The sequence below is a fragment of the Rhodamnia argentea genome, chromosome 1 (assembly GCF_020921035.1).
Source record: "Rhodamnia argentea isolate NSW1041297 chromosome 1, ASM2092103v1, whole genome shotgun sequence".
In the NCBI taxonomy this organism is placed as follows: Eukaryota; Viridiplantae; Streptophyta; class Magnoliopsida; order Myrtales; family Myrtaceae; genus Rhodamnia; species Rhodamnia argentea.
In genome coordinates, this window is record NC_063150.1 from 29,966,692 (window position 1) to 29,993,313 (window position 26,622).

General features: G+C 42.6%; 2 protein-coding genes and 1 pseudogene across 4 annotated transcripts; all 3 read right to left on the reverse strand.

The window, feature by feature from the left end:
- Nucleotides 1-7,487: 7,487 nt before the first annotated feature.
- LOC115726012 lies at nucleotides 7,488-9,064 on the reverse strand. Its single transcript, XM_030655715.2, has 3 exons — nucleotides 8,921-9,064; nucleotides 8,736-8,818; nucleotides 7,488-8,625 (listed from the first exon to the last, which is right to left on the reverse strand). Exons 1-3 carry the CDS (start codon nucleotides 9,005-9,007, stop codon nucleotides 7,605-7,607), a joined length of 1,191 nt encoding a protein of 396 aa, XP_030511575.1. The 5' UTR covers nucleotides 9,008-9,064; the 3' UTR covers nucleotides 7,488-7,604.
- A 1,010-nt stretch (nucleotides 9,065-10,074) lies between these two features.
- LOC115725987 (ankyrin repeat domain-containing protein 13C-like) lies at nucleotides 10,075-23,946 on the reverse strand. 3 transcript variants are annotated; one of them, XM_030655682.2, is made up of 3 exons: nucleotides 23,745-23,946; nucleotides 11,564-13,531; nucleotides 10,075-10,802 (listed from the first exon to the last, which is right to left on the reverse strand). In XM_030655682.2, the coding sequence occupies exons 2-3, from the start codon at nucleotides 13,151-13,153 to the stop codon at nucleotides 10,416-10,418; spliced, it is 1,977 nt and encodes a 658-aa protein (XP_030511542.1). In that variant the 5' UTR covers nucleotides 13,154-13,531; nucleotides 23,745-23,946; the 3' UTR covers nucleotides 10,075-10,415. The 3 variants fall into 3 exon arrangements, with proteins under 3 accessions (XP_030511542.1, XP_030511538.1, XP_030511541.1); XM_030655678.2 differs by lacking the exon at nucleotides 23,745-23,946 and adding an exon at nucleotides 13,805-14,187 and having other exon boundaries at nucleotides 11,564-13,508; XM_030655681.2 differs by lacking the exon at nucleotides 23,745-23,946 and adding an exon at nucleotides 13,805-14,187.
- On the reverse strand, nucleotides 20,517-23,462 carry LOC115725988 (annotated as a pseudogene).
- Nucleotides 23,947-26,622: the final 2,676 nt, after the last annotated feature.

Below are 26,622 nucleotides of genomic sequence, written 5' to 3' on the forward strand. Positions count from 1 at the left end.
CTAATCCTTACCAAAAAAAAAGAAAAGAAAAGAAAAGAAAAAGGTCCAAGAGAAGAAGTCAAAGGAGGAGTGGCTTGGTTTGGAATATAAGCTACAACTTTTTCTTAAGGATTAAGTCATGACCTAGATTACATTCATGGTCAACAAAATTAAAGTCTGATAGAAGGAAAGAAAACTTTAACTAATTAAACAGATTAAAAATCAAAATCCAAAAAGCTGGACACGTGGAACATGGGAAGGCGCATTCTTCGTGCTTTTGCCGGCTGTCATCAAGATGGCATATTTTGCAAAAAAAAATTTATGTAGTTTTTTTATTCGCCCAAAAATGACCGCCACCTGGTCTGTCGAACCAAGTTACTTCGTTCCTGGATCGGCTTTTCGCCTGGTATTACCTATAAAGTAAGAAGAATTGAACGCATCATATTCTTGTATAAAAACTTATCAAATGAAGATGAAACAAAGAGGCAGATCCCGATGAACATCCGAGTCACGGCCGGGCGGCTGACTCCCCCTGATCTTATCGAACCAGTTACTTAATTCCTAGATCGGCTTTCGCCTGCTATACCTGGCCTTGCTAGTGGGCCCCCCTTCGTTGCATACATATATGTATATGTCCACCACCACCACCTCAACCTCAAAGCCCTCCTCCATTCCCAAGTGTTGAAGACAAGTCGAAAGAGATGGAGAAAAGCAAGATGAGATGCTGCATGGGGCTTTTCCTGATGCTCCTCCTCGTCCTCGCCGCCCGTAAGTCCCCTTCTGTCACCCCTGTTCTTTCTTTTACTTTCCTAATGTTACATCTATATGACCCTACGTCTGTGTGCAGAGGAGGCGGAGGGGAGGATGTGCATGTCCCATATCCACGGCTTCCACGGGTCTTGCATCCGCAGCCACAAATGCGCCCACTTCTGCCGCAAAGAGGGCTTCTCCGGCGGCCACTGCCGTGGCTTCCGGCGCCGCTGCTACTGCAACAAGCTTTGCTGAAAAGGCCAATCCACGCGCATGCGACAGAATAAGAACGTGATGACTTTTTGATGAAAAGGCCAATCCCCGCGCATGCAACGGAATAAGAACGTGATGATTTAGCTTAGGTTGGTGTGTGCTGCGTTGTGGTGTGTGAGCGAGTGAGCCGAATAAACTTCTTTTTGAAGATTATGGGCTCCTTGGTTTCCCAGCTTTCTAGGACTTGATGTGCTTTGACAGTTGACTGTGCTCTCCCTTCCTTCACTTTGTGTGTAATTTTCCTGATGCGGGGTGTAATGTGTTTTCATGCTTCTGTTTTCCTCTCTCCCTCTCTCTCTCTCTCTCTCTCTCTCTCTCTCTCTCTCCCTCTGCTTCCATTTCGACTTATATCTCGCTCAGACTGGACTTTTCTACAGCCTCGGAACAGATACAGATCGTGTCAGCTTCTATCAAAGACCTTAGATTAACATTGCAACCTTGCTCTTGACCCCAGCCGTCTCTCTACCATCTCTCTCTCTCTCTCTCTCAAACGGATATTCTTAAACACATCCCATTCATTGTCAGGCCTTGCCCCGGCGTAAGTCGAGCGAACACGGCAATCTCCTCGTATGCGAGGTGTGCAGATCGAGAATCCATGGTTCCACTTCTATCTACCTTTGTGAACGATGCAAAATTTACCTTCACCCGTCGCACGCCACCGAAATACCTTCTCACATACAGCGCCACCCCCCTCCACCCCGACCATCCCCTCACCATCAGGAATGATGACATCGAACGCTACAGGGAGACTGGCAAGTTGGACGTCGACGAGTATGAATTCGAGCACGGTGGATATTTCTCCCCCGCTATAACAGATTTGTGCTGTCCTGCTTGTGAGAGGAGTCTCGATGAATGCAGATTCTACTGCAGCTTGTGCCCGTTCGATCTGCACGACGGATGTGCAATGCCGAATCTTCTGCCAGACGAGGAGTCTTGAACACTTTTCACATCCATGCCCCTTGGCCTCGCTTAATGTCAAACGTGAATACAATCTAGAATGCGAGGCATGCGGTGTGCAGCTGTTGGGGGAGGTGTATGGATGCCACCGCTGTGTTTTCTTTCTGCACAAGACGTGTGAAGAGTGGCCCCAGAGAGACGGGGTCACCCTTTCCACTCCCACCACCCTCTCGCTCCTGTCTTCCATCAAAAAGACCATAAGCTCGTATGCTGGGCATGTCGCCGTCTGGTGCCATAGCCTACCGCTGCAGAGACTGCGATTTCAGTCTCTGTGTTCGTGTTTGCAGAAACGTATGTTTACTCTTGGTGAGTGTGTGTACTTTTTTGTCTATTTGCGGCAAGGAACGGGGATCAGTAGACAAAGAAACAAGTTTTTTTTGAGCGGGAAATAGTTACAAGGCTGTGGATTGGGTGCTTGATTAGTTTTTCCTATTTTCTTACACGAGCATATCAGGCCTGTTTATGGGCAAATTTCACCGACATTTCCCTGTACAAATGGTGAATGCATGCCCTATGTGTCATTAATTCTAACCATATACACTTTGACTTATTATCCAAGATTTTTCTACATACTCTAAAGAATTTTGTACCCTTCCTCTACCGTAGGAAGACTAGATTCTTCTAGAATTATTCTAGATTTTTCTGGTAAATGGATCACTTCTTAACAGTCCTCCTTGATCCATTTACTTGGTACACCAAGCATACTCCGTAGCGCCTCAAACTTTATTGGTGGTAGTGCTTTAGTGAATATGTCCGCGACTAGATCTTCGGTCTTGCAATTTTTTAGCTCGATCTCTCTATTATTCTGCACTTCTTGTATGAAGTGATATTTGACATCAATATGTTTAGTTCTTCCATGAAAGACCGAATTCATAGATATAGCAATTGTGGACTACTTGTCACAAAATATTGGAGTCGATTCCGCTTGTGCTTCTCCAATGTCTTCCGGAATTCTTCGAAGGTATATTGTTTGACTAGTAGTTGTAGCAATGACAACGTATTCAGATTCCGCCGTAGATTGTGTCCCGAGTCTTGTTTTTTGGATGCCCATGAGAATATTCCAGAACCCAATGTGAATGCATAGCCGATAGTGCTCCTTCTGTCATCACGAGAACCTACCCAATCACTGTCGGTATAACCGCCGAGCTTAACTGTTACACTCGGCCGATACCAAATGCCATAATCTGTAGCTCCTTGTAAGTATCTTAGAATTCTCTAGGCAGCTCCAAAGTGAATTTGACTCTGACTTTGCATGAACCGTGACAATAAACTTGTCGCGTACATAGTATCCGATCGTGTGGCGGTGACATATAATAGACTGCCAATCAAACTTCCGTAGAGTGAGGCGTCACATTTTTTTGCTCCGTCCTCCTTCAATAGTTTTTCATTTGACACAACGGTGTTGAAATTGCTTTGCAATAATCCGTCTTGAATTTCTTCGGGAGATTCTTAGCATTTTTTTTTTTTCTGTGAAATGAAAATTCCTATATTTTGGTCAATTCCAATGCTGAGGAAGTAGTGCATCAAGCCCAAGTCTGTCATCTCGAATGTTTTCATCATTTCTTCCTTAAATTCTCCAATCATCTTCTCATTGTTCCATATATATATATATAAAAGATCATCCACATACAGAAAGATGATGAGAGTGTCAAAATTACCTTGGGTCTTGATATAGAGCATTGGCTCCCTCATGCTCATCCCGAATCCTTGATTGGTGAAGTGTTCGTCAATTCTGCTATACCACGCTCGTGGTTCATGCTTTAACCCATAAAGGGCCTTCTCGAGCTTTAGAACTTTTTCTTCTTGGCTTTTGACGGTAAAGCCTTATGGTTGTTCCACATATATTTCTTCTTGAAGATATCAATTTAGGAATGCCGATTTCACATATAGTTGATGGATCTTCCATTCTTTTTGTCTTGCTAGTGCTATAAGAGCACGAATAGTATCGAAAAGAACACCGGGAGCGAAAGTTTCAGTATAGTCAATACCTGGTTGTTGCAAGTATCCTTTTGCTACGAGCCTTGTTTTAAGTTTTTGGATTGATCCATCTACATTGAGCTTCGTCTTGTAGACCCACTTGACGCCAATGATCTCTTTGTTTACGGGGCGACCGACGAGGTCCCAAATTTTATTTTTCTCAATCATCTTGATCTCTTCCTCCATGGCTTTTATCCAGACTTCTTCTTTGGACGACTCTTCATAGTTTTCCGGTTCTAAGGCAGCAAAGCTTCATTTGTCATAGATTTTTCTAATGCCTTTTACCCTTACTATTGGAGACTCCGGAGTAGATTCTTCTTATGTTGCTCTCAAAGAGGATAGTGGTGTTACATCGTGAGTGGTCGAGTATGATACTTCACCTTCTTCTTGTGTTGTTGACTCCTCACGAGCAAGTGGTATGTCGAGCAAGGTGACACACCTCTTCTCTATCTTCTTATTCTCCGAGTTCCGTGCGGCATTCTCCTCGAACTTGTTGTCTCGATCGATCATGAGCTTCTTAGTTCTTAGATTGTAGACGCGATAGTCTTTTAATTGATCGCTATAGCCAAGGAATATTCCCTTTTCTGTCTTTTCATCTAACTTGCTCCTCTTTTGTGCAGGGATGTGGACATAGCATATGTAGCCGAACACCTTAAGATGTTTTGCCGAAGGCTTCCATCTCCCCCATGCTTCAACTGGAGTTTTGTTTTGAGCAGCTCTAGTTGGATATTTGTTTAAGATGTATACAGCCGTAGAGGCTGCTACTGCCCGTAACGAGTTAGGGAGGCCTTTCTCCTTTATCATGGACCTTGCCACCTCCATGATGGTTATATTTTTTCTTTTTTGCTACTCTATTTTACTCCGGTGTATAGCCTACAATTAGTTGACGATGAACCCCTTCGTCTTCACGGAATTTGTTGAAATCCCTGGAATTGTATTCCATGCCTATATCGCTCCTTAGGACTTTGATTTTGCGGCCACTTTGATTCTTGACGTGCTTCTTGAATTTTTTTGAAAATAAAGAAAACCTCCGTTCTTTCCCAAAGAAAGTAGACCTACGTAATTCTTGTGTAGTTGTCGATGAATAGGATGAAATATTTATTCTGATTGGCTGTGGGAGTCCTCATTGGACCATAAACGTCCATATGGACTAGTTCCAACGGCTTTTTAGCTCTCTATGTGCCACCAAATGGGAAGGACTACCTTTGTTGTTTTTCAAGGAGACAGCTTTCACGGACATCTGAAATTTCCTGTGATAAGCCTACATGTGGTTGTAATATGTTGCTAGGTTGTGCCTTTTCCTGTGATAGTTAGAGCGTGGCGTTGATCGTACGTTGGTGGTCCGTTATCGATATGTATTGTATGTTTAGGCCGCCCTGAGCGAATCAACGCCCTGACCGGGTTTAGACGTTGACTCATGGAGATTTTATATCTCTCCCCGTTGTTGTTAACCCATTTTCGGGCCTTAGCCATGGAGAATTGGAAGTGGACGTGGACATTACGGGAGTAGTTTGGGAGTCGTGTAAATTCCGACCTAGTATCTCCGAGGGTTGTAGAAAGTGGCTCGAAAAATGGGCTTGTAGATATTTCACTTCCTTGGGTTAATAAGGATAATTAAATACAAGGTGGTTTTCTTGACCTGTCGGTTTCAATTGACGTGACTATCTGTTTAACTATTCATGTTGTTTTATACTATTGTTTGAGAGTTGTACGTTTTCGCATGTGTTTAATAAAGAGTTAATAAGGTATGGGTCGAGGATGTGCTTGGACGTCGTCCTTATGACCCGAGGCGTCTTGTTAGGGTTGTGGCATACTCGAGGATCGGGCGTGACACTTTTCCTTTCGCATCGACTAATACACAGTTGCCTAATTTTATGTGGTTTTTCATCAATGTATCTATATCGGTGAATATAGATTCATCCTGCATCATATGATTGCTACACCCACTATCAATGTACCACATGTCATTTTTCTTATCGTTTGTTGCTTGGCCAGCATAAAGTACATTATCTTTTCTTTCCTTTTCTTCAACATAGTTGGCTCGAGAATTTGTTTTCAAGCGACGGTCTTTTTCTACGTGGCCATACCTTTTACGGAAGTGGTATTGTGGTTTATTTCTAGAGCAGCAGTCTTTCTCCAAATGATTAGTTTTCTTAAAAATACCGCAAGGTGGATATTTCTCCTTTGTGAAGTTTCTCCTCCTCTTTTATTTTTCCACGAGCTCTTTCCAACATTTTCAAATTGATGAGACCGTATGTTTATTTTAGATTGGAAGGCACTTTTCAATTGAATCTTCATCAGTCTTTTCTCATGTGCTTCTAGAGAGCCAACCAATTCACTTACTGAAAGGGTCGATAAGTTCACGGGAAGTAGAAAAGGAAAATATCTCGTATATCAGCTTTCGAAATTGAAGCGATGACCATAAGAGATACGGCCGATGACATCTTCGGTGATGAAGTCAAAAAAACGTACAAACGTGAAACTATGTTCTCCTTGTAAAGTCGTTCTTTTAGCACTCTCAGGGGTCTCATCATAAGATGCGTTAGTTAAAAGTAAATTCTGGCGACCAAGAGCAAGATCTAGCCGATTTTGCAGGTGAAATTGAAGGTAATTGAAAGAGTTCTGCAGTGGCAAAACTAGACGAAGAAACTGATCATGAAACTGAATTGAAGGTAATTTAAGATCCTGTTATGCTGTGTCTGCTGTCATGTGCCTAAAAGGCCAGTAACTTATTCAACAAAGTGAGGTGATCCATCAGCCATGACTGATCACATACCATTTTTTTCTTTTTCTCTGTTTGCAGCAAAAAGAAAAAGCTTTACATGTTTTAGCCTCAGGCTTTTCATTGTTTACATTTCCTGAGCATAAGGTGCATTGATTTGAGCATAGTGCTGTCTTTCCTGTCCCCATTCCAACAACTAATACAATACAAGATTGGAATCAATATCTCCACCGAATCATTCGGCAGAAGCCCGGTACCTTTCGTCCCTTATTATATCCAATCGGACCCATCTTTACTCAAAAGCTTAAACCAATGAGTTATAAACATGCTATGATATATTAACTGCTCAATAGCACATCAATTCTCCAATGTGGGACTTTTCTAACATAGCTCACACGTGCATCCTAACAACATCATATGTAAGCCACTCATTCAACCCAAACCTTTTAGATCAGGTCTCGTAGTTGGACCATTTGTTTCTCGTTAGACCAACCACTTCAAACAAGTCGATTTTACAAATTGAAAGTACTGTGTTAACACAGTATTCATGAATTTCGCATAAGTTGGGTTTATCGAAACTATCACCAAAGAGCTGCATGATAAATGCATATGGGAATGAAGAAAACAGCAATATAAGGTAACTTCAACCATGTGAATGCGTCTAAATGGATATTGAAATCAGGGAATACATTGCCCAGTAGATACACTAAAAAAAAAAAGAATACCGAATAGCTTCGGAGAAACCATGCCTCCTAGCTTCCTGCTTCATGCCATTCTACCTCCCCTTTCAAGCACTCTCCAACTTCGCTACAGCTGGGAGTATTCTACATAACAAGAAAGCTTGTCAGTAAACACTGCCAGCTAAAAAAAATTTACACTGATTATCCAAAATCCACAGGTACCTCTCCTTCACATTACAAGAAAGCTTGCACGAAGAGCCCAAGTCCTACTCCACCGCTTGCCCAGTGTGGCTCCAATAACTCCCCACCGTACCTAAAACAGGCGGTTTGTCAGGAGTCCGGCCTCCTGACCGCCTCGGAGATGCAGAAGCAGAGAACTGCCTGAGGTCTTCTGCAATAGGAACTCCCTCAACTGGCTGGCCTTTGTCACTCCTGGGCGTGCTAGCTCTTTCTGATGGTGAATTTCCCACCGAGTCATTGCTACATTTGGACTTGGGCGTGGCTTCAGAATCAACCAACCAGCTCGAAAGGCTTGTATCAACTGCAATTTCTTGGCCTGCGAACCTAGAATTGTTTGAACTCGGTTTACAAAGGTGATTGGCTGGCGTGAAAGTGGGCTTTGGTCCGGTGGACAAAAGAACCTCTTGCCCCTTGTGGACATTCTCTTTGTCCTGGTTCTTTACTGGAGAATTTGCTCTTCCTGTGACGGCTTTCCGCTGAGGAAGATTTTCAATTGGGTTCAGCGCCGCATCGACGTGCTCGCTCCTAAGTCGAGCATTCTGGTTGAAAGCAGACCTGTTGAGCTCATTTCCGCATGAACTCTTCACGGGGAATGGACTGTTAACCTCCTCCTTTTCCCCAACTTCAGCGACAAAGAAATGTTTCCTAGAATCTATCGACAGAGAAAACAGAGACTCGGATGATTCTTCTTGTGCCGCAATCTCTCCACCACAAACACCAACTCCGCCATCTCCGACACCGTCCTCTTCTACATCCATTTCTTCGAGGTCGGTGCGTCCAAGCTCGTCATCATTACTTGCGCAATTCGTGTATCTATTGTTCAAAGCACAAGATGACCCATTGGATTCTATTGAAGTGGAACGACAGACTGATTCGCTTTCTCTCTCGCCCGCCTCTTTTACCTCAATCCAAACATCACCAACTCCAACTTCTTCTTCTTCTTCTTCTTCAACAGCAGGCAAAACCTCGTGAATCTTGACATTCAAATCAGATGCAACCTTCTTCTTGCCACGGCTGAGCTCCTCCAATTGCTTCTCATCACTTACACTGCAAAATCCAAATGACCCCAACTACTTGAAAGACTGAATTGACTTACCAAATAAAACGCTAAGAAAAATCCCAAATGAAATCCTAAACCGCCAAACCAAACCCGTTACCATGAATCCGTTTTGATCTCAATGAGAGCTTCAGAGTCTGCTTTCTCTGTGGATCCGGCAGGTAAAAGAGCTCTGGCCTGGCTCTGGGATGTGAAGGGACCCAAGATATCAGAGATTTATAGCGACAAGAGAAGGGTAAGTAAAGAAGACGAGAAACTTCAGAAGAAAATAGTAAAAAACCATACTTGAGGCTTGGACGGAGAGATTTGAGCTGATTTGTGGCGTCTCTGATGCTTGGAAGCATTAAAACAACCCAAAAGGCAACCCATCATGAAGGGTCAAGTTTCAAACAGCTGATTCGCAAGCGTTCATTGACTTCTGAGTGAGAGAGAGTGAGAGAGAGAGAGAGAAGAGAGTGGAAAGTTTAAAGGAGGAGAAGTAGGCGGCCCAAAAAGTGACCGTTAGAGATGGGGAAGCTTAATTTTCATTTGTTTGTTTATTCCATTTGATGTATTTTCCAGTCGTAACTAATTTAAATAAATTACTGTTTTATTGCAATTTTTATGTGAAGTGTCGCAAGACGTTCTAATATTTGAAATCTACTTTTTCATAATCCAACGGTTACTATAAAAGTATAAATTCTCATTCCATCTTATGGATATAAAGTTTATTCGATCTATTCTGTCCTCCCGACAAACAGAATTAAGTAAGAGCAAAACTTTGAGCACCTGCTTTTCTCTATCTTTGAATTTACTGAATTCCTTCTCTTTCTTGTCCTTTCGTGTTGGCCATGTCGTTTTGTTGTTCCTCGAGTAACCTTCTTATAGCCAACTCGATGTCGGGGTTTAGTGCCAATTCCCTTTTTCTTCTGTCAGGTGCCTTGGGACGGTACCATTACCGTGATGGGATTCGACTAACTGTTTGGAACGTTCTTAATACAAAATTCAGATTAATTTGTGGTGATCCAGCAGCTAATTGGTCCCCCCTAATGACGATTTCAGGAGGAGGTGGAAAGACCCTTTTTTTATTTGGTCGAAAGACCCTTGACGAGGTGCAATTCAGCTAGCTATTACTCCCCCGAGCAACCTGATTTAGCAAATTCATACAATTTGGACGAAATGGAAATGCACTACTATTGATTCAAAGCGAACTAGTGAGTGGGAAATGTTCATCATAAGCTGCCGAATATAAATAGATCGAATATGGAGTTCAGTATTATTTTATAGATGGAGAGGATCCGGAGACCTCTAAATATTCGAAAGTAAAGAGGATAATGGAATTTAAAGGCGAGAAATTGAATGGAGATTTACTGTCAGTTCTGCAAAACCAGAACTACTCTCCATCAGTTTTCTCAGACGAGAACAAGTGGGAGTGACCAAAGAGCGCTACCAATCAAGCGAAAAACCAGATCAAAAAGAATACTCATCAATCATCATGACATGTTTATGCGTGACAATGGAAGATTTAGATACAAAGATCGTTGTTTGATGACAACTTCAATAGAAACAAGTAGTTAAAGCAATGCGGAGATCGAATTCCATCACCAGATAGGAGCCATACAACAATTAAAGAAGAACCTGCTCTTCTTTTTCGAGCAACCACTGATCTTCTACTCTTCAGGCAGACACAATTGCCCCCAGAAATCTCTCCCATAACCTGTGAGGTGAATTCCAACCAGAGGAATGATGTCAGATTTTAGACACAATGGCGTTTTGCTCTCCTTCAACAATGAGAGTTTAGCTATTGTTCTTCCATGTGTTCACCCCTATGATGCCCCACGTCCCCACTTCTGGCAGCCGCTGGTTTCTTATGCTTCCTGCTCTTAGCTTTCTTTGCTTTCATGCGACGTTTCTTCTCATTAGCATCAACCCAGGTGTAGTCTGACGGAATAAGGAATGGGTCGAAATCATCCTTGTAACGGTGACTATCACTATCACTAGATTGCCCCCCATGACTCCCTCTCATCCAAGAAATCCATGACGTGGACCCTTCAGATTCTTTCGATTTCGCATCCTGGAAATGTGCTGGGCTTGAGGGAGGGGTTGAAAATTCTTCCAGGGGCTGAAGTTCCTCGAACTTTGTAAATGTGACAAGAACTCTGATGGTGGGAACAATAGGTATAGCAATCTGCAAAGAATATACTATATCCAGTTAGGTGATCATCCTGATGAAAGAATAGAAGTGCCGACGTTGCAACCACTACATTTTCTAATTTGTTTCCAAGTAATTTTCCATGGCTAAGTTTCTAGTTGTTGTGAGCACAAGTTGCAAATCTGTTTGTCATAAATTCTTCAATTTCTTTGCAAGTTACTGTGTCAATAACAATAATCTCCAACAGCATTTTTTCATCTTAATCCAGCAGAAAAGGACAACCATCTAAGAAAGAGCACAACTTATAAGAAAGACATGATGTGTTTCTGAGTCCACAATCCTACAAATGCCAAACCCAGTTATGTAACAAGTAACGACAATATACATCTCTCTTGAGCTTGACCCTGATAAGTCTGGAATTCACCAATCTGAGAGCTTTCTTGACTTTCGTTCTATTAAAAAGACCATTTGAAAGCCAATTGCATATTAAACTCATGACATGCTCCAAAGCAGTTTCACCACATGACTATTATATTCCGTGTGCCTCAGCCTCATGCACATGCATGTATTGTCCATCATACATGTACACTAGCAGATAAAGATTTATTTCCATCTAACCAAATTAGAGATTTAAGATTGCAACATGGCAAACCATGAGTTTGGTGTAACAGAAACGCAGAAAAACATCACAAACTACTCCAACCCAAGTCATGATAGATCTGCATAACCAGCCCAACCAAAAGGCTGAAAAGCCACTACAACAACAGAATCAGAACCAACAGATGAAGAAAACTTACCTTGACAGGAAATGTGCCAGATGGAAGTTTTGTAGTCAGTAGCTCCCTGAGTCTCCTAATAGCCTTAACTTTGTTGGCCAAGATGTCAAGCAAAGGTAAGAGCTCATCCGTTTTCAGAGGGAAGTCTGGTGTCAACCAAAGAACAGGTCTCAGACCCTTTTTATACTCACTTTCATGCTTAGATTCACCGTTGGCCACTTTCTTCTTCTTTTTCTTGGAAATTTTCTCCTTCCCCTTCTTAGAATCTGCCAAGTCGTCCTTTGCAAGCTCAGAGGATGCTTTTTGATGATCCATTGACTTCTGATTGCTACCTTCTGGAGCCAACTTCGAGAACTTCCTTAGTATTTTTGTATCATCAGGATCATCAGTTCCACTCTTTGCCCCCTTCCTCCAACCAAACCAGCTCTTCTTCTCCTTAAGGACACCATTGGATTCACAATTTTCATGAGCACCGGCTGAACCATTTTCATGACAGTCATCCATCGCATTCTCGTCATCCTCAAGACCATCTGCATTTCCCGTACGGAGCGCAGATTCTAGCTGAGCCCTCTCCTCGGCGGTCAAGACATCATCATAATCATCATTTTCACCACTATTAACCATCCTTTCTTCATCCTCCACAGCAAAAAGCTCCTCATCTGTCATAGCACCAGGAACCCTCCTCGACTTCACACTGACCATCACATGGAGCATATCATAGACTTTGGCTTTCCAATTGCCAACCATCTCAGTCCTTTCTTGCCGCCTCCAATTTAAATGTGAGACAAGCTCTGCCTGAGTAACATCAATGCCTGGCCTATACATATTCGTTTGAGACATTAAGGCTACCTCGTGTGCAACTTCTGCTTCAGTTGGTTGGGCACCAGCTCCTTCCAAAGCATTTGTGATTTCTTTCTCCTTGTGTGCAAGAACAATCAAAGACCCCCGTGCCAAAGATGTATTACCGTCCTCAGAAGAATAGCCATCCCCAAGAAACAGAAAAGTCTGATCCGATCTCTGGATTCGAAAACCATCAAAACCAGCTAGAGTCATATCAGCTCGAAGGTTGGAACCACGCTTCCAGATGCGATATGTATCCGATGGAGCAATACGACCAATAAATGGAATCACTGAGCTTTCAAAATGAAAAGTTATCTCCATGTAGAAATCACGTATACGAGCTGCTGAAGCAACTATACGAGGAAGTCTCCGGCACCATTTGGCCCAAGCTAGGGGCTGGTAGTGGCGTGCAATAATCATAGCGATTGATTCCTCTCTAGTGCATACGGCTTCTTGCAGAGCGCTCCAGCCATTCTCATTCTGGAGACTCCAATCTGCACCAGCTGCCATCAAAATCTCCGCAGATATTGGATCCCGGATACGCACTGCAAGGTGGAGAGGGGTCTCCCTTCCAGGAACATTGCGCTGATCAATGACAGCTGAGACAGCATCCGCCCTTTGCTCAGCTTCGATGGATTCGGCTTCGGTGTTAACCTCACCAGCCTTTGCAAGCCGAGGGAGGGAAGAAATAATGCGCCTGAGGGAAGTGTGGTCACGACGCAAAACTGCCAAGTGAGCAGGACTGTGGGCGTATTTCGAGTAATCTTCCATAGCCTCTCTAGAATCGTTTTCTCCCTGTTTTGATACTTCTAATACGTATACAGCACCACTTCTGCAATAAACCAAGCTGGCAGAACTAATATCTAAGCAACACTACCGCATCCATCCTCCTTCAGTAAACTCCGATGCAAGTTCCACGACTCCCTATTCACACGTCTTGTGCCCACATCTAGATTCACAGTCCACCACTTCCTATTCATCTTGAAAGCTCAGAGTTTTCAATCATGAACAGTGAAGACTCGGGCTCTCGCGGAACTCCATCAACCCTCCTGTTTTACCCATTTCAGATCCTTCAAAACCCAAATTTTGCCTCAGAAAACCAACCAGCAGCATCATTCAGCAAGCACTGCAATTACCGCAGAGCTAAAACTGTCCGATCAAACAAAAACAACAAAACCACAGCGTAAAGCTCGAATCGCGCAACATAAGCTGAATCTTTTTCCTTCTAAAAGCCTAACTATTACCGCAGTCAATTCAAACCAGCAAGTCTCGTACTTACAGCAGTCAACCATCTAAGAAAACTCCTCGCTTATAAATCTTTTAACAGGAAAAAGAACGACCCAACTTCTTCAAAATCGTCTTTCTTCAACCAAATCAAGCTTTGAAGAGACCCAGAAAAACAAAAAACAAAAAAGCGACTACCTGAGAACACGAGGCCAAGAACTTCGCCCGCGATCAAACCATGGGGCGAGGCCACCGATTATGGAAAAGCGTCAGCGAGATAGGACAGAGAGAGGAAGAGGGTCTGATCCGTACGGGACAGAATCGGGCGGCGGGTGCGAGCTGGCGGAGACAGATCCAACGGTCGGGACTCTCTCGCCCTCTCTCTCTCTCTCCCCGAGGACCTGAAGAGGAAAAGAGCAGAAATCCGAAACCTTTCACTGTTTGACGCTGACCCCAACGAACCCGGTCGTCGACTCGTCGTCCCCAACTCAGATCTCTCTCTCTCCCTCTCTCGCTCCGCTACTACTGGGTATATTGTTCAGGTTGGTGTAGTTGTAGAGAAGGAGAGAGAGAGTAGTCATCGGCCTCGCTCGCACAGTCGCACTCCGCTTTTAGAGAGAGAAACCAAGTACGCCCCTGGAGTTCTCCCGAATTACGAGACCGCCATCCGAAACCGCGTCAACCGAAAGCGGGGCTCGAGTTGGGGCGGAATTACCAAAGTGCCATTTGTCGAATTTTTAATTTGTTTTCCTCTCTACTATCGATTTAGTCTAATCGAGATTTGGTTAATCGGGGTTTAATTGACTTTTTCGATGGAGACGCGGGACCCTCCAGCGGGAGATCCAACGGCGGTGGAGCGACTTGGTGAGGTGAGCGATGGTGACCCAAGCATACAGGGCGACGAACGAAAAATGGAAAACAAGGTGGGGGCTTCCCTTTTGGATGGTTCTAATTTAATTTGTTTTGGATCGCTTCACCAACCGAATAAGCATTCAATAAGATGTTTTTAACCCTCGTCAGCCGATGACGTCGAATAGCTTCGCGTATTTCGCTCCATTTTGAATTCTGCACGTTTTCGCCGATCGGATCGATGAAAACAAAGATACGGTACCAACGAAAAAGGAACAACATGATACGTAAGTAACGGGAACAAGAGTAATTTTCCTTTTGCTTTGGATCGACATAGTTAAAGTACCCTAAAGACGCTAATACGAAATCTCGCCTAGTGGTCCTATAGAAAACCGCCACAATCATTAACGGGAAGATTACGGCTACGAGATACCAAACAAATTCCTTGAAGCTGCTGTACCTTGCGTGAATCTAATGTTACGTGAGTTCGTATCGACGTCTTGGAGGGAGGCAGATTCTTCGTGCTCCTCGAGATTAAGATTTTCCCCTTTTTTTTTTTAAAAAAGTTCAATAAAATAGATGCTAATTAAGGTCGTAAATTAATTTCCCGCTACCGACACATGACGAGGCTGCTGTCTTTACCACCGGTTATGTCGTATGGCATGCACGAGCGATGGCCTTGAGGAGTCCACGAGAGCATCTATAAGACTTCTTAATTTCCTTTTTGTCCTCGTTGAGTTGAGACGGCTTTGAAGTTTGGAAAGAGCAAGAACAGTATGTTAGGATCCTCCCCTCTTTTCTTTTTCTTTTTTTTCAACTGAATTGGAAATTTACATAGAAACCCCTGTTTCGACAGAACTGTCGATCATACGTTACGATCGAATGCTTTAAAAAGGACGTCGCTGGACAGTCGTGGTATTAAGATTACGACGAGAGAATTTCTCGATACGGAGCGAGTTCAAACTTTTTTTCGCCGAAGATGATCGATCGGCGACACGATCTAAGTCGTCCCATCACGATTGGCAGACGCGTCGTGAAATGAAAACGCTCGGGTCGACGTTCCACAAACCAAACAACCGAGCGACGTTTCATCCTTTACATCGGGACGCGGGCCGGTTTAATTTTCTGAGGTAGGTACGAGGACTATGGTTGTCAAGTAGATCTCGAGACATTGAACATGGTACGGTGGATTTCTTCATCTTCTTCTTTTTTCCCTCCTTTCTAGCTATTCCTGTGACTTGAATCGTACTCTCTGCACTTTGGTGCGGGTGCTTCCGGGGACCATCCCACCCCAACCGGTCTTGCCATCCTTCGATTCTGATTCATGTTCGATGATGTTTTTTTTTTTTTTTTTCCATTCCGGAAAGAAAACGGGCAAGGAAAAGGGAAAAATCTGAAAGAAACAGAAATGAGTTTGTTCGCTCAAAATTCAGACAAGGAAGGCATTTGGCAAAAAAGGTCCCGAGAAAAGTTTGCCAAAGGCTTGAAATTTTCTCGAGGCTTAAAGACCCTTGGGAAAATCGAACCAAATGCACCTCGAGACCACCTATGCGAATGATGCATGGTTCTCTCTCTATTGGTCGATTCTATACAACTCATTTGCAATTAAAAACAACATACATCTATCCTGACCCAAGGTGGGGGGGAATATACTGGATGCGGCGATCTTTCACTTGCATACTTGCGATTTGGGATCACGATCCCTCGATGATATAGAGAGAACATACAAATTCATCGATCGAATCTTGGATCTTCAGTAAGAGAAAGAAAGTATCCTTTTTCCCCTCAGTGCGAACCCTTCACAGTTATTCACCCCAAATCGGCCCTTTCGTTACGTGAATTTTCGAAAACTTAAAAAGCCTCGGAAAGTTTATTTTCGTACTTAACGGACCGAGAATTCGACATATCCATGACCAAAAGTGTAAAGTGTTTTGAGAATTAGCATCCAGATGGCAGGGCAACAAGGTGTCTTTGCATCGACCATTAGGAAAAAAGAGGAAAAGTTTAGGGTGCGTTTGTTTCGCGAAAAACTAAAGATTTAGAAAATGTTTTTCAAAAAATGATTGGTTTTACCGGTTAAAAAAATGAATAAATAAAAAAAATTCATTGCCCACGAAAATATTTAGGCATAAAACGTTATCAATAGTGAATTTTTTTTTATTGGGTAATTTTTCAAGGCGATATTAATCAATCGTTTTTTTAAAAAATATTTTTCAAATTTTAAATTTTCCGTTAAACAAAGTCATAGTAACAATTTGTGGAAATTGGACGGACCCGATCTCGAAATAACGTCAGGGGGACTGAGCCAAAGAGATGTCAGATTAACGCTTCAAAGCTAACTGCAACTCGGGGGCATGTTGGGGGGCTCTGGGAACACATGCCCTGTTCTTCACCATCTCTGGTCCCCCTACCCTCCTCTGTTCACCACTACCAAAACATCTCTCTCTCTCTCTCTCTCTCTCTCTTCTGTATTCAAACATTTCTTCTCTTTTTCTTTTTTCTTTTTGGTTTGGGGGGGTTTTGTCCGTAGCTTTGTCAGAGGAAAAGCTTTCAAAATTCGACCCTTTGCTCGCCTGGAAAAAGATGTGGGCTCCTCTGCTCTGCTCTGCTCTCGGTTCTTTCGCTCTGTATCCAATGAGTCTGAGTCCTGGGAAAATGTTGCAATCATGAAATGGAAATGAAATCCCTGCGCATCCTCCTACGATTCGCTTACCGTTCGTGCTCCTGGTAACCCACTCTCATTCCTGGTCGTGCCGTTTCTGAAGCCAAACATGGCCTCTGTCTCAGCTTTCCCAGGAGAAATCCCGTTTGAAATGTTGGCCGTCGCATTGTTATCAAATCCAATCTCGACGAGGTAGAGATGTATGCAGATCTGCCGTATCCTGCCGGAAGCCCCCTGGCTGGTTGAACATCATTCCAAGTTTTGACCCCCAACAAAAAAGGAAAATAAAAAATCATTCCATGTCACGTGTTGTCGCAACCAAAGGAAGAAGTCAATGTCGATGATGTCGGTTTTCTACCTCCAACTAAATGGGGCGGAATGTTATTGCTAGGCTTACGTGCTCAATCTTCGAGTGAAGCGAGTGCAATATCCAGAGATCACGAGTAACTTGACATGCATTAAGCAAGAATTTGGTTCCGCCGGCATCCAGTGCGGTTTGGACTTATGCATGATGTGGCTAACAATATCACTTAGCGAGAGATGAATACATAATTTTAAGGAAGCTTGTTAAACGATACGAAAATAAAGACACAAGTTGAATATGAGCAGGAGCAGGTAAAACAAGATATGAGTATGATTACATCAAGGTAATATTCAAGTTATTATTGGGGCTAACAATGCAATCTAAAGGGGGTGAATAGGTTATCTCGAAACTTTTTCGGATTATGCGGAAAGCCAAAGGTGATATGAAAAAGATTGGGTGAGAAAATATTTCACAAAATGATATCTAAGTGTGTGCAAGGCTGAGTGAAGATAGAGTGAAAAACAAGCACACATGATATATAGTGGTTTGGCTTAAATACGAAGCCTACATCCACTTTACATAACTAACAATCACAACGTGAGTTGGAATACACTAGTAAACTGCCTCCCAAGTTATAAACAGTAAGTAAGATGGTTTTTCTCATGACAAATCACACTATCTTGATACTGCCTCACTACTCGGAGATGTACACTTGATTTTGCACAATTATAATGCTACAAATGATCACAAGATCTTTCAACAGTGTAGGCTTATTAATAAGAACAAACAGCTGGACCGAAGTTTTGGATTTCTTAGATGAACTATTACTCCTGAAGCCCTCGTGATCTTCCCTCTTTATAGACTATATCAACATGTCCATTGGAGTGTCTTTGGAGAAGCAAAAGAGCCGTTAGAGGTTGATGGGATTTCCAGACCTCAACTTTCTCAAGTTAGACTAGACTTTCCCGAAATAGGAGCATAGCTTTAGTTCTGTGCTTATAACTTTTGCTAGACTTTGACAAGAGCAGGGAATAGTTCCCGATAGAGGCCAGAGTTATCCTTTCATGTTTTCCCATCAAGTAACGGTTTGCTTTAGCCTTTCTTTCACAAACATTCGCATGTTTATACTTTAACTTTTGTGGTCCTCAACTAACGTTTTCATGAAAATCCTTCAAACTTCACGCAATATTTACCTGATGTCATCATGTGATTCTTAGCCAAAGATAAAATATCTGCACACAAAAGGTAAAATAGCAAACAATAGTCTGGAAATCATCAAAATGTTTTATGAAACGTTTCTTCAACAATCTCTCATTTTTTATGATGACAAAACCATCTCTGAGATGTGAAGTGAGATAGAGTTTAAGAGTGCAATAAAGTAAAGATTTCTTGCGAAAAACTTTAAACTGGTACATTTATGATGAATTTATCCCATACTAATTTTTTTTACCGTAAAAAAGCCCAAGCTGGTAGATAGATTTATTCTCCGTTAGTTTCCGCTAAATTTTACCGTCAAATTGATGAGCTAGATGACATGTGGCGGTTAACGAATGTACCGGTTTGGTATTTTTACCCTCAATTTGTGAGAGGTGTTCCAATTTGGCCTTTTTCTTTATATTAACCCCATTTAACAGAAGCTAACGAAAAGTAAATTTATCACGAATATATCAATTTAGAGTTTTTGGTTGTCAAAAAATTAGTTTGGAGTCACAAATATTTCAGTTTAGAGTTTTATGTGGTAAAAAAATTTAATTTTGGATAAATTTGTCAAAGACGTGTTAGTGAAGAGCTCTTGATGGTATTATAACCCAAAAAAAGAAAATAATAAAGGCCATCTTCATAGGGAAATCCGAGATACAAGACCAAACAGCCAACACCAAGCTTGAGTTCTGATGGATCCACAGCCACTTTTAGTTAAGTTTCGTAGGATGACTCCCCAGCCCAGCAACTAGCATGGAGAATGATCGAAGCTTCTATTCCTAACCTACACAGGAGGAGCAAACAGCCACTTAAATCAGAAACTCCAAGAGAATGAGTTCATGTCATTCCTACCTCCCCTTTAAAGTTCTCTCCAGCGTTGCTACAGATAGAGTATGCTGGCGTAACAAGAAAGCTTGTTAGGAAACACTGCAAACAAAAACATTTTCACACTGACGATCCGAAGCCAACAGGTACCTCTTGTTAGCACAGCAAGAAAGCTTGCACGAAGAGCCCGAGTCCGACTCGACAGCTTGCCCAGTGAGGCTCCAATAACTCCCCCACGGTGCCAAAAACAGGCGGGCTTTTGTCAGGAGTTTGGACTCTCGACCACCTCGGAGATGTAGAAGTAGAGAACTGCCTTTGGTCTTCTACAGTAGGCACTCCCACAACTGGCTGGCCTTCGTCGCTCTTGGGCGTACTAGCTGTTTCTGATGGTCGAATTTCCCGCTGATTCAACATTACATTTGGACTTAGGAGTGGCCTCGGAATCGACCAACCAGCTCGAAAGGCTTGTATCGACTGCAATTTCTTGGCCTGTGAATATAGAATTATTTGAACTTGGTTTACGGATGTGTTTGGCCAGCTTGAAAGTAGGCTTTGGTCCAGTGGACGAAATTTCCTTATGTTTCTTTCCCTTTTGGAGTTGGCCGTGTTGTTTTGCTGTTCCTCGATTACACTTCTTATAGCCAACACGATGTAGGGGTTTAGCGCTAATTCCCTCATTCTTTTGTAAGGTGCCTCGGGACGTTACCTTTACCATAGTGTATTGGACAAACTGTACGGAAATATTCTTGATACAAAGTTGAGATTACTTTTTGGTGATCCAGTAGTCATTGGTCCCTCTAATGACGATTTCAGGAGGAAGTGGAAAGACCCTTTGACGAGGTTCAATTCAGCTAGCTACCGCTCCTCTGAGCAACCTAATTTTAGCAAATTCATACAATTTGGATGAAATGGAAGTAGTCTGTGACCAAATATCTACATGCATTATTGTTGATTCAAAGCGAACTACTGAGGCCAAACACATACATAGATTGAATGTGGATTTTAGCCTTTGATATATAGAGAGGATCCCAAAACCTCTAAAAATTCAAAATTAGAGGGCAACAAAGAAGCTATTGTTCTTCCGTGTGTTCACTCCTACGATGCCCCCACGTCCCCACTTCTGGCAGCTGCTGCTTTCTTATGCTTCCTCCTCTTAGCTTTCTTTGCTTTCCTGCAGCGTCTCTTCTCTTTGGCATCAACCCAGGGTGTAGTCCGACGGAATGTGGAACGGGTTGAAGTCATCCTCGTGATGATGACCATCACTATCACTAGATTGCCCTACACGACTCCCTCTCATCCAAGAAATCCATGACGTGGACCCTGCAGATTCTTTCGGTTTCGCATCCTGGAAATGTGGTGGGCTTGAGAGAGGTGTTGAAAATTCTACCTGGGGTTGAAGTTCCTCGAACTTCGTAAATGTGACGACAACTCTGATGGTGGGAACAATAGGAATAGCGATCTGCAAAGAAAAAGCTATATTCAGTTAGGTGATCATCTTGATGATAGACTACAAGTGCCGACGTTGCAACAACCAGTAACCTTTCTAATATGTTTAAGTAATTTTCCATGGCTAAGTTTCTAGTTGTTGTGAGTACAAGTTGTAAATCTGTTTGTCATAAATTCTCTGACGTCTTTGCAAGTTACTGTGTCAATAACAATAGTCTCCAACAGCAGTTTTTAATCTTAATCCAGCATAAAAGACAACCATCTAAGAATGAGCACAGCTTGTAAGAAAGACACGATGTGTTTCTGAGTTCATAATTGCACAAATGCCAAACCCAGTTAAGTAACAAGAAGCAACAATATACGTCTTTTCAGCTTGACCATGATAAGTCTTGAATACACCAATCTCAGAGCTTTCTTTTCTATCACAAACACCATTTGAAAACTAATCGCACATTAAAGATGACAAGCTCCAAAGCAGTTTCACCACATTAATATTAAAAACTGTGCCTCAGCCTCATGCACAAGCATGTATAGTATACATCATACACGTACACTGGCAGATAACTGTCTATTTCCACGAAACCATTTAAGAGATTTAAGATTGCAACATGGCAAGCCATGAGTTTGGTGTAACCAAAAGACAGAAAAACATCACAAACTACTCCAACTCAAGCCATAATCGATCTGCATAACCAGCCAAAATAGAAGGCTGGAATTCTAAAACAAAATTAGAACCGCCAGATGCGGAAAATTTACCTTGACAGGAAATGTGCCAGATGGAAGTTTTGTAGTCAGAACCTCCCTGAGTCTCCGAATAGCCTTAACTTTGTTGGCAAAGATGTCAAGCAAAGGTAAGAGCTCATCTGTTCTCAGAGGGAAGTCTGGTGTCAACCAAAGAACAGGCGTCAGACCCTTTTTAATCTGACTCTCATGCTTAGATTCACCATTGGCCACTTTCTTCTTTTTTTTCTTGGAAATTTTCTCCTTTCCCTTCTTAGAATCTACGAAGTCATCCCTTGCAAGCTCAGAGGATGCCTTTTGATGATCCATTGACTTCTTATTGCTACCTTCCGGAGCCAACTTTGAGGACTGCTTTAAAATTTTTGTATCCTCAGTTTCACTCTTTGCCCCCTTCTTCCAACCAAACCAGCTCATCTTCTTCTTGTGAGCACCATTGTATGCACAAGTTTCATGAGCGCCAGCTGTACCATTTTCATGACAGTCATCCATCCCATTATCATCATCCTCCAGACCATCTGCATTTCCCATGCGGAACGCAGATTCTAACTGAGCCCTCTCCTCAGCGGTCAAGACATGATCATAATCATTGCTTTCGCCGCCATTAACCATCCTTTCTTCAACTATCATAGCACCAGGAACCCTCCTTGACTTCAAACTGAAAGTCACATGGAGCATATCGAAGACTTTAGCTTTCCAATTCCCAACCATCTCAGTCCTTTCTTGCCGCCTCCAATTTAAACGTGAGACAAGTTCTGCCCGAGTAACATCAATGCCTGGCCTACACATTTCCTTTTGAGACATTAAGGATAACGCATTCGCAGCTGCTTGGTCAGTTGGTTGGGCACCAGCTTCTTCCAAAGCCTTCGTGATTTCTTTCTTCTTGTGTGCAAGAACAATTAAAGACCCCCGTGGCAAAGATTTATTACCATCATCAGAAGAATAGCCATCTCCAAGAAACATAAAAGTATTATCCGATCTCCGGATTTGAAAACCATCAATATCAGCTAGAGTCATGTCAACTCGAAGATTGGAACCACGCTTCCAGATGCGATACGTATCCGATGGAGCAATACGACTAATAAATGGAATCACTGAGCTTTCAAAATGAAAATTTATCTCCATATAGAAATCACGTATACGAGCCACTGAAGCAACTACACGAGGAAGTCTCCGGTGCCATTTGGCGCAAGTTAAGGGCCGGTCGTGGCGTGCAATAATCATAGCGATTGATTCCTCTCTAGTGTATACGGCTTCTTGCACAGCGCTCCATCCATTCTCATTCTGGAGACTCCAATCTGCGCCAGCTGCCATCAAAATCTCCGCAGCTATTGGATCCCGGATACGCACTGCAAGGTGGAGAGGGGTCTCCCTTCCCGGAACATCACGCCGATCAATAACAGCCGAGACAGCATCCGCAATTTGCTCGGCCTCGATGGATTCGGCTTCAGTGTTGACCTCACCAGCCTTTGGCAGCCTAGGGAGGGAAGAAATAATGGCCCTGAGGGAAGTGTGGTCACGGCGCAAAACAGCCAAGTGAGCAGGACTGTGGGCATATTTAGAGTAATCTTCCATAGCCTCTCTAGAATCCTTTTCTCCCTGTTTTGTTACTTCTAATACGTATACAGCGTTATTTCTGCAATAACCCAAGCTGCAAAACTAACATCTAAGCTATGTCACCGACGCATCGATCCTCCTTCAATAAACTTCGATGCAACTTCTATAACTTCTGATTCACACGTCTTCTCTTCTGCCACATCTAGACTTACAATCCACCGCTTCCCATTCATCTTTAAAGTTCAGACTTTTCAATCAAGAACAGTGAAGACTCGGGCTCTCGCTGAACGTCATCAACCCTCCAGTTTTACCCATTTCAGATCCTTCAAAACCCAAATTTTGCCTCAGCAAAAACCAACAGGCGGCATCATTCAGCAAGCACTGTAATCACCGCAGAGCTAAAACTGTCCAATCAAACAAAAACAAAAAAATAAAATTCTCTTTCAAGCCTAATTATTGTGGCACTTGCTTCAGCTGCCGTAATACAAAGACATGATTTAATATTTAATTATTCTATAAAAAAATAAAATAAAAAACAAAACAGAAAAACCGACTACCTGAGAACACGAGGCCAAGAACGTCGGAGTCCGCCGCGATCAAATCATGCGGCGAGGCCACCGATGATGGAAAAGCGCCGGCGAGAGACTGGGCGGAGCCTTCACCGTTCGACGCAGACCCTGACAAACTCGGTCCTTGACTCGTCGTTCAGGCGGATGTAGTTGCAGACAAGGAGAGAGAGGAGCCATCGGACTGGCTTGCTCGCCGCTTCGCAAGAGACGGAGAACCAGTACGCTCCCCCGGAGTACGGAACCGCCGTTCGAAACCGCCTCAACCGAAAGTGGGCTCGAGTGTGGGTGGAATTACGAAAGTGCCAGCTGGTGATTTAGTTAATAAATAGTGTTTTTTACATATATATTTTGTTCTTCTCCTATTGATTTAGTTAATCGATTTGATTAAGCGGGGCCCTCCGGGGGTAGATCCAACGGTGGTGGACCGATTAGGAGATCTGAGCGATGCCAAATTGGAAAAACAAAGGTGAGGCTTTTTTCAAGAGGATAATATTACGAAAAATTCTTAAATTACTTTCAAATTATTTTTTTAACCATCAAAAACTCTAACTCGATATACGTCATAAATATTTTGACCATGAGAAATCTCAAACCAGTACACTTACAAAAAATTTCACGCTCCATTAAATCAGGTTAAATCCAATAAGGCAAGATGAATACCGATCACGAGTTTCAAAGGCCGTAAATCTATCGAGGCTGAATAGGATGTTGAAAACACTGTGCAAGCAAGAAAACCCTTCAGTGTGTTACATGCATTTTAATGCATTCAGAAATAATCATGAGAAAGCGTTTGAATTTCAGCAGCTAGTTGGATGAAGTGTCCCCATGCTGGGCATGACGAGACCCGAACTACAGCACGGTTCAACTAGTAAGCTCTGCAACTAAAGAGAAGAAAACAGTTGAACCTCAGGTCCAATCATGCCGATGATCCGGCACGAAATATAAGCACTGGTTCTTTGTGCCGTGCATTCCATTCGATACGAAACTACATTGCCATGCAAATCTATGCACTTGAACCTACACCAAAAAGAAAAATCCAACCTCAAAGGGCGTATTGAAGGAAACAAGATGGTTCACAAACAAATCAAGATAAAGGAAGCAGTTAAACTTGCTTTTCCCCATTTTCTGTAGCTTACTCATGTTAGTAGCTACCGCGGATTCCGAAAGGACTAAAAATGGAGCGGAGAACATTCCGCCATCTAATTAATGCTTTTCCAGCGCTAAAGACATAGCAGCAACCGATACTTTCACTGCGATAAATGAAACTAACCGGACATTAGCATAAAGTAGTGAAGGAGAATCAGCTTGAGAGATAAAGCATTGTATCGAGGTACTAAGACCAGTGCCCCAGCGAAGGGAACTGTCGTTCTCTCTTTTATTATGATCTAAGTAGAGTGCACGAATTGTAGGATCAAAAAGTAAAACATTTTCCAAGACTAGTAGTAAGATGGTAGCCTCCCACGGTGCTGATAAGAGTCGTTTCTTGTCTAGGGACGTTCTTAGAACGAAAGAGCATCGTTTTACTAGTACTCACGTTTTGACCCGAGGCATCGCAGAAAGTTTCCAAGCACTGTTTAATAAACTGAATTTGCTCAAGAGAGGCTTCAACAAATAGAAGGAGATCATCTGCAAACATCAAATGAGAGATTACAGGACTTCCTCTACGGGTACGATACGGTTTCCATTCACCCTTGTCAACCGACTCCATGATTAAATGAGAAAGCCATTCCATACAAAGGACAAATAGGAAAGGTCAGAGTGGATCCCCTTGTCGTAGGCCCCTTGTAGGCTTAAACGCTTCAGTCATTTCCTCATTCCATAGTAGTTGCATACTGCTAGTTGTAACACATAGCATGATAAGATACACTTATGATTCAGGGATGCCAGCTAACCAAAGAGTCTCACGAATAAAATACCAAATTAGTCGATCATACGCCTTCTCTAAATCAACCTTAACTAGCATGTAGCCCTTCTTTCCCCACGTCTTACGCATTGAGTGAATGATTTCCTGAGCAATGATGATGTTGTCTTGAATGTAACGACCTGGAACAAAGCTCACTTGGTTTGGGGAAGTCGGACTTGGCATAACTTCCTTCAGTCCGTTAACAATAATCTTGGTGATTATTTTGAAGGAAACATTGCAGAGAGTAATAGGCCGGGAATGCTCCAATCTTTCAGGGACTACAACTTTAGGGATCAAGGTGATAAGAGTTTGGTTAATGCCTTCCATGTTTCCATCACCAAGTCATAGTCTCACAATTTCAAGATAACTGAGTTGCTCACTGTTGCCCATTGACTCTGGTAAAATTAATATTGCCTGAAAGCCATCTGGTCCTAGCGCTTTAAACGGTCCCATTCCGGTGATAAGCGACTAAATCGATCCAGCCAATTCAACATGGAAGTTAATTTTTCTGTGACTAACTCTTTCATGAAGCAATAGAGAGAGAGTGCCGAAACTTTCTCTGGGGAGATGTTGAAGATGAAAAAAAGATGCACCTGCTAAGATGGGAGAAGCTTTGCCAACCGAAGAACTGTGGAGGATTGGGACCTCGAAGTTACGAGAAAATAATAAAGCTTTCCTTATGAAACTGGGTTGATACTTAGTTTCGAAATCAACATCTTTGTGGAAATCTTTTATTCGAGATAAGTACAAGTGTTTTGAACCAGTACCATCTACTCTGCCAACTCGTGCTACTCATTCTTTATTTTGGAAAGCTCTTAGCAATGTTTGGATTGATGTCTTAGAGGGTATGAGATGGGTAGTGGTTAATGGACGAACAATTAAATTCTGGATAGATAATTGGGTTGATGAGGTTGGTCTACTGACCCACTAGATTCTTCCATCTACTACACCTCAAGACCTCAA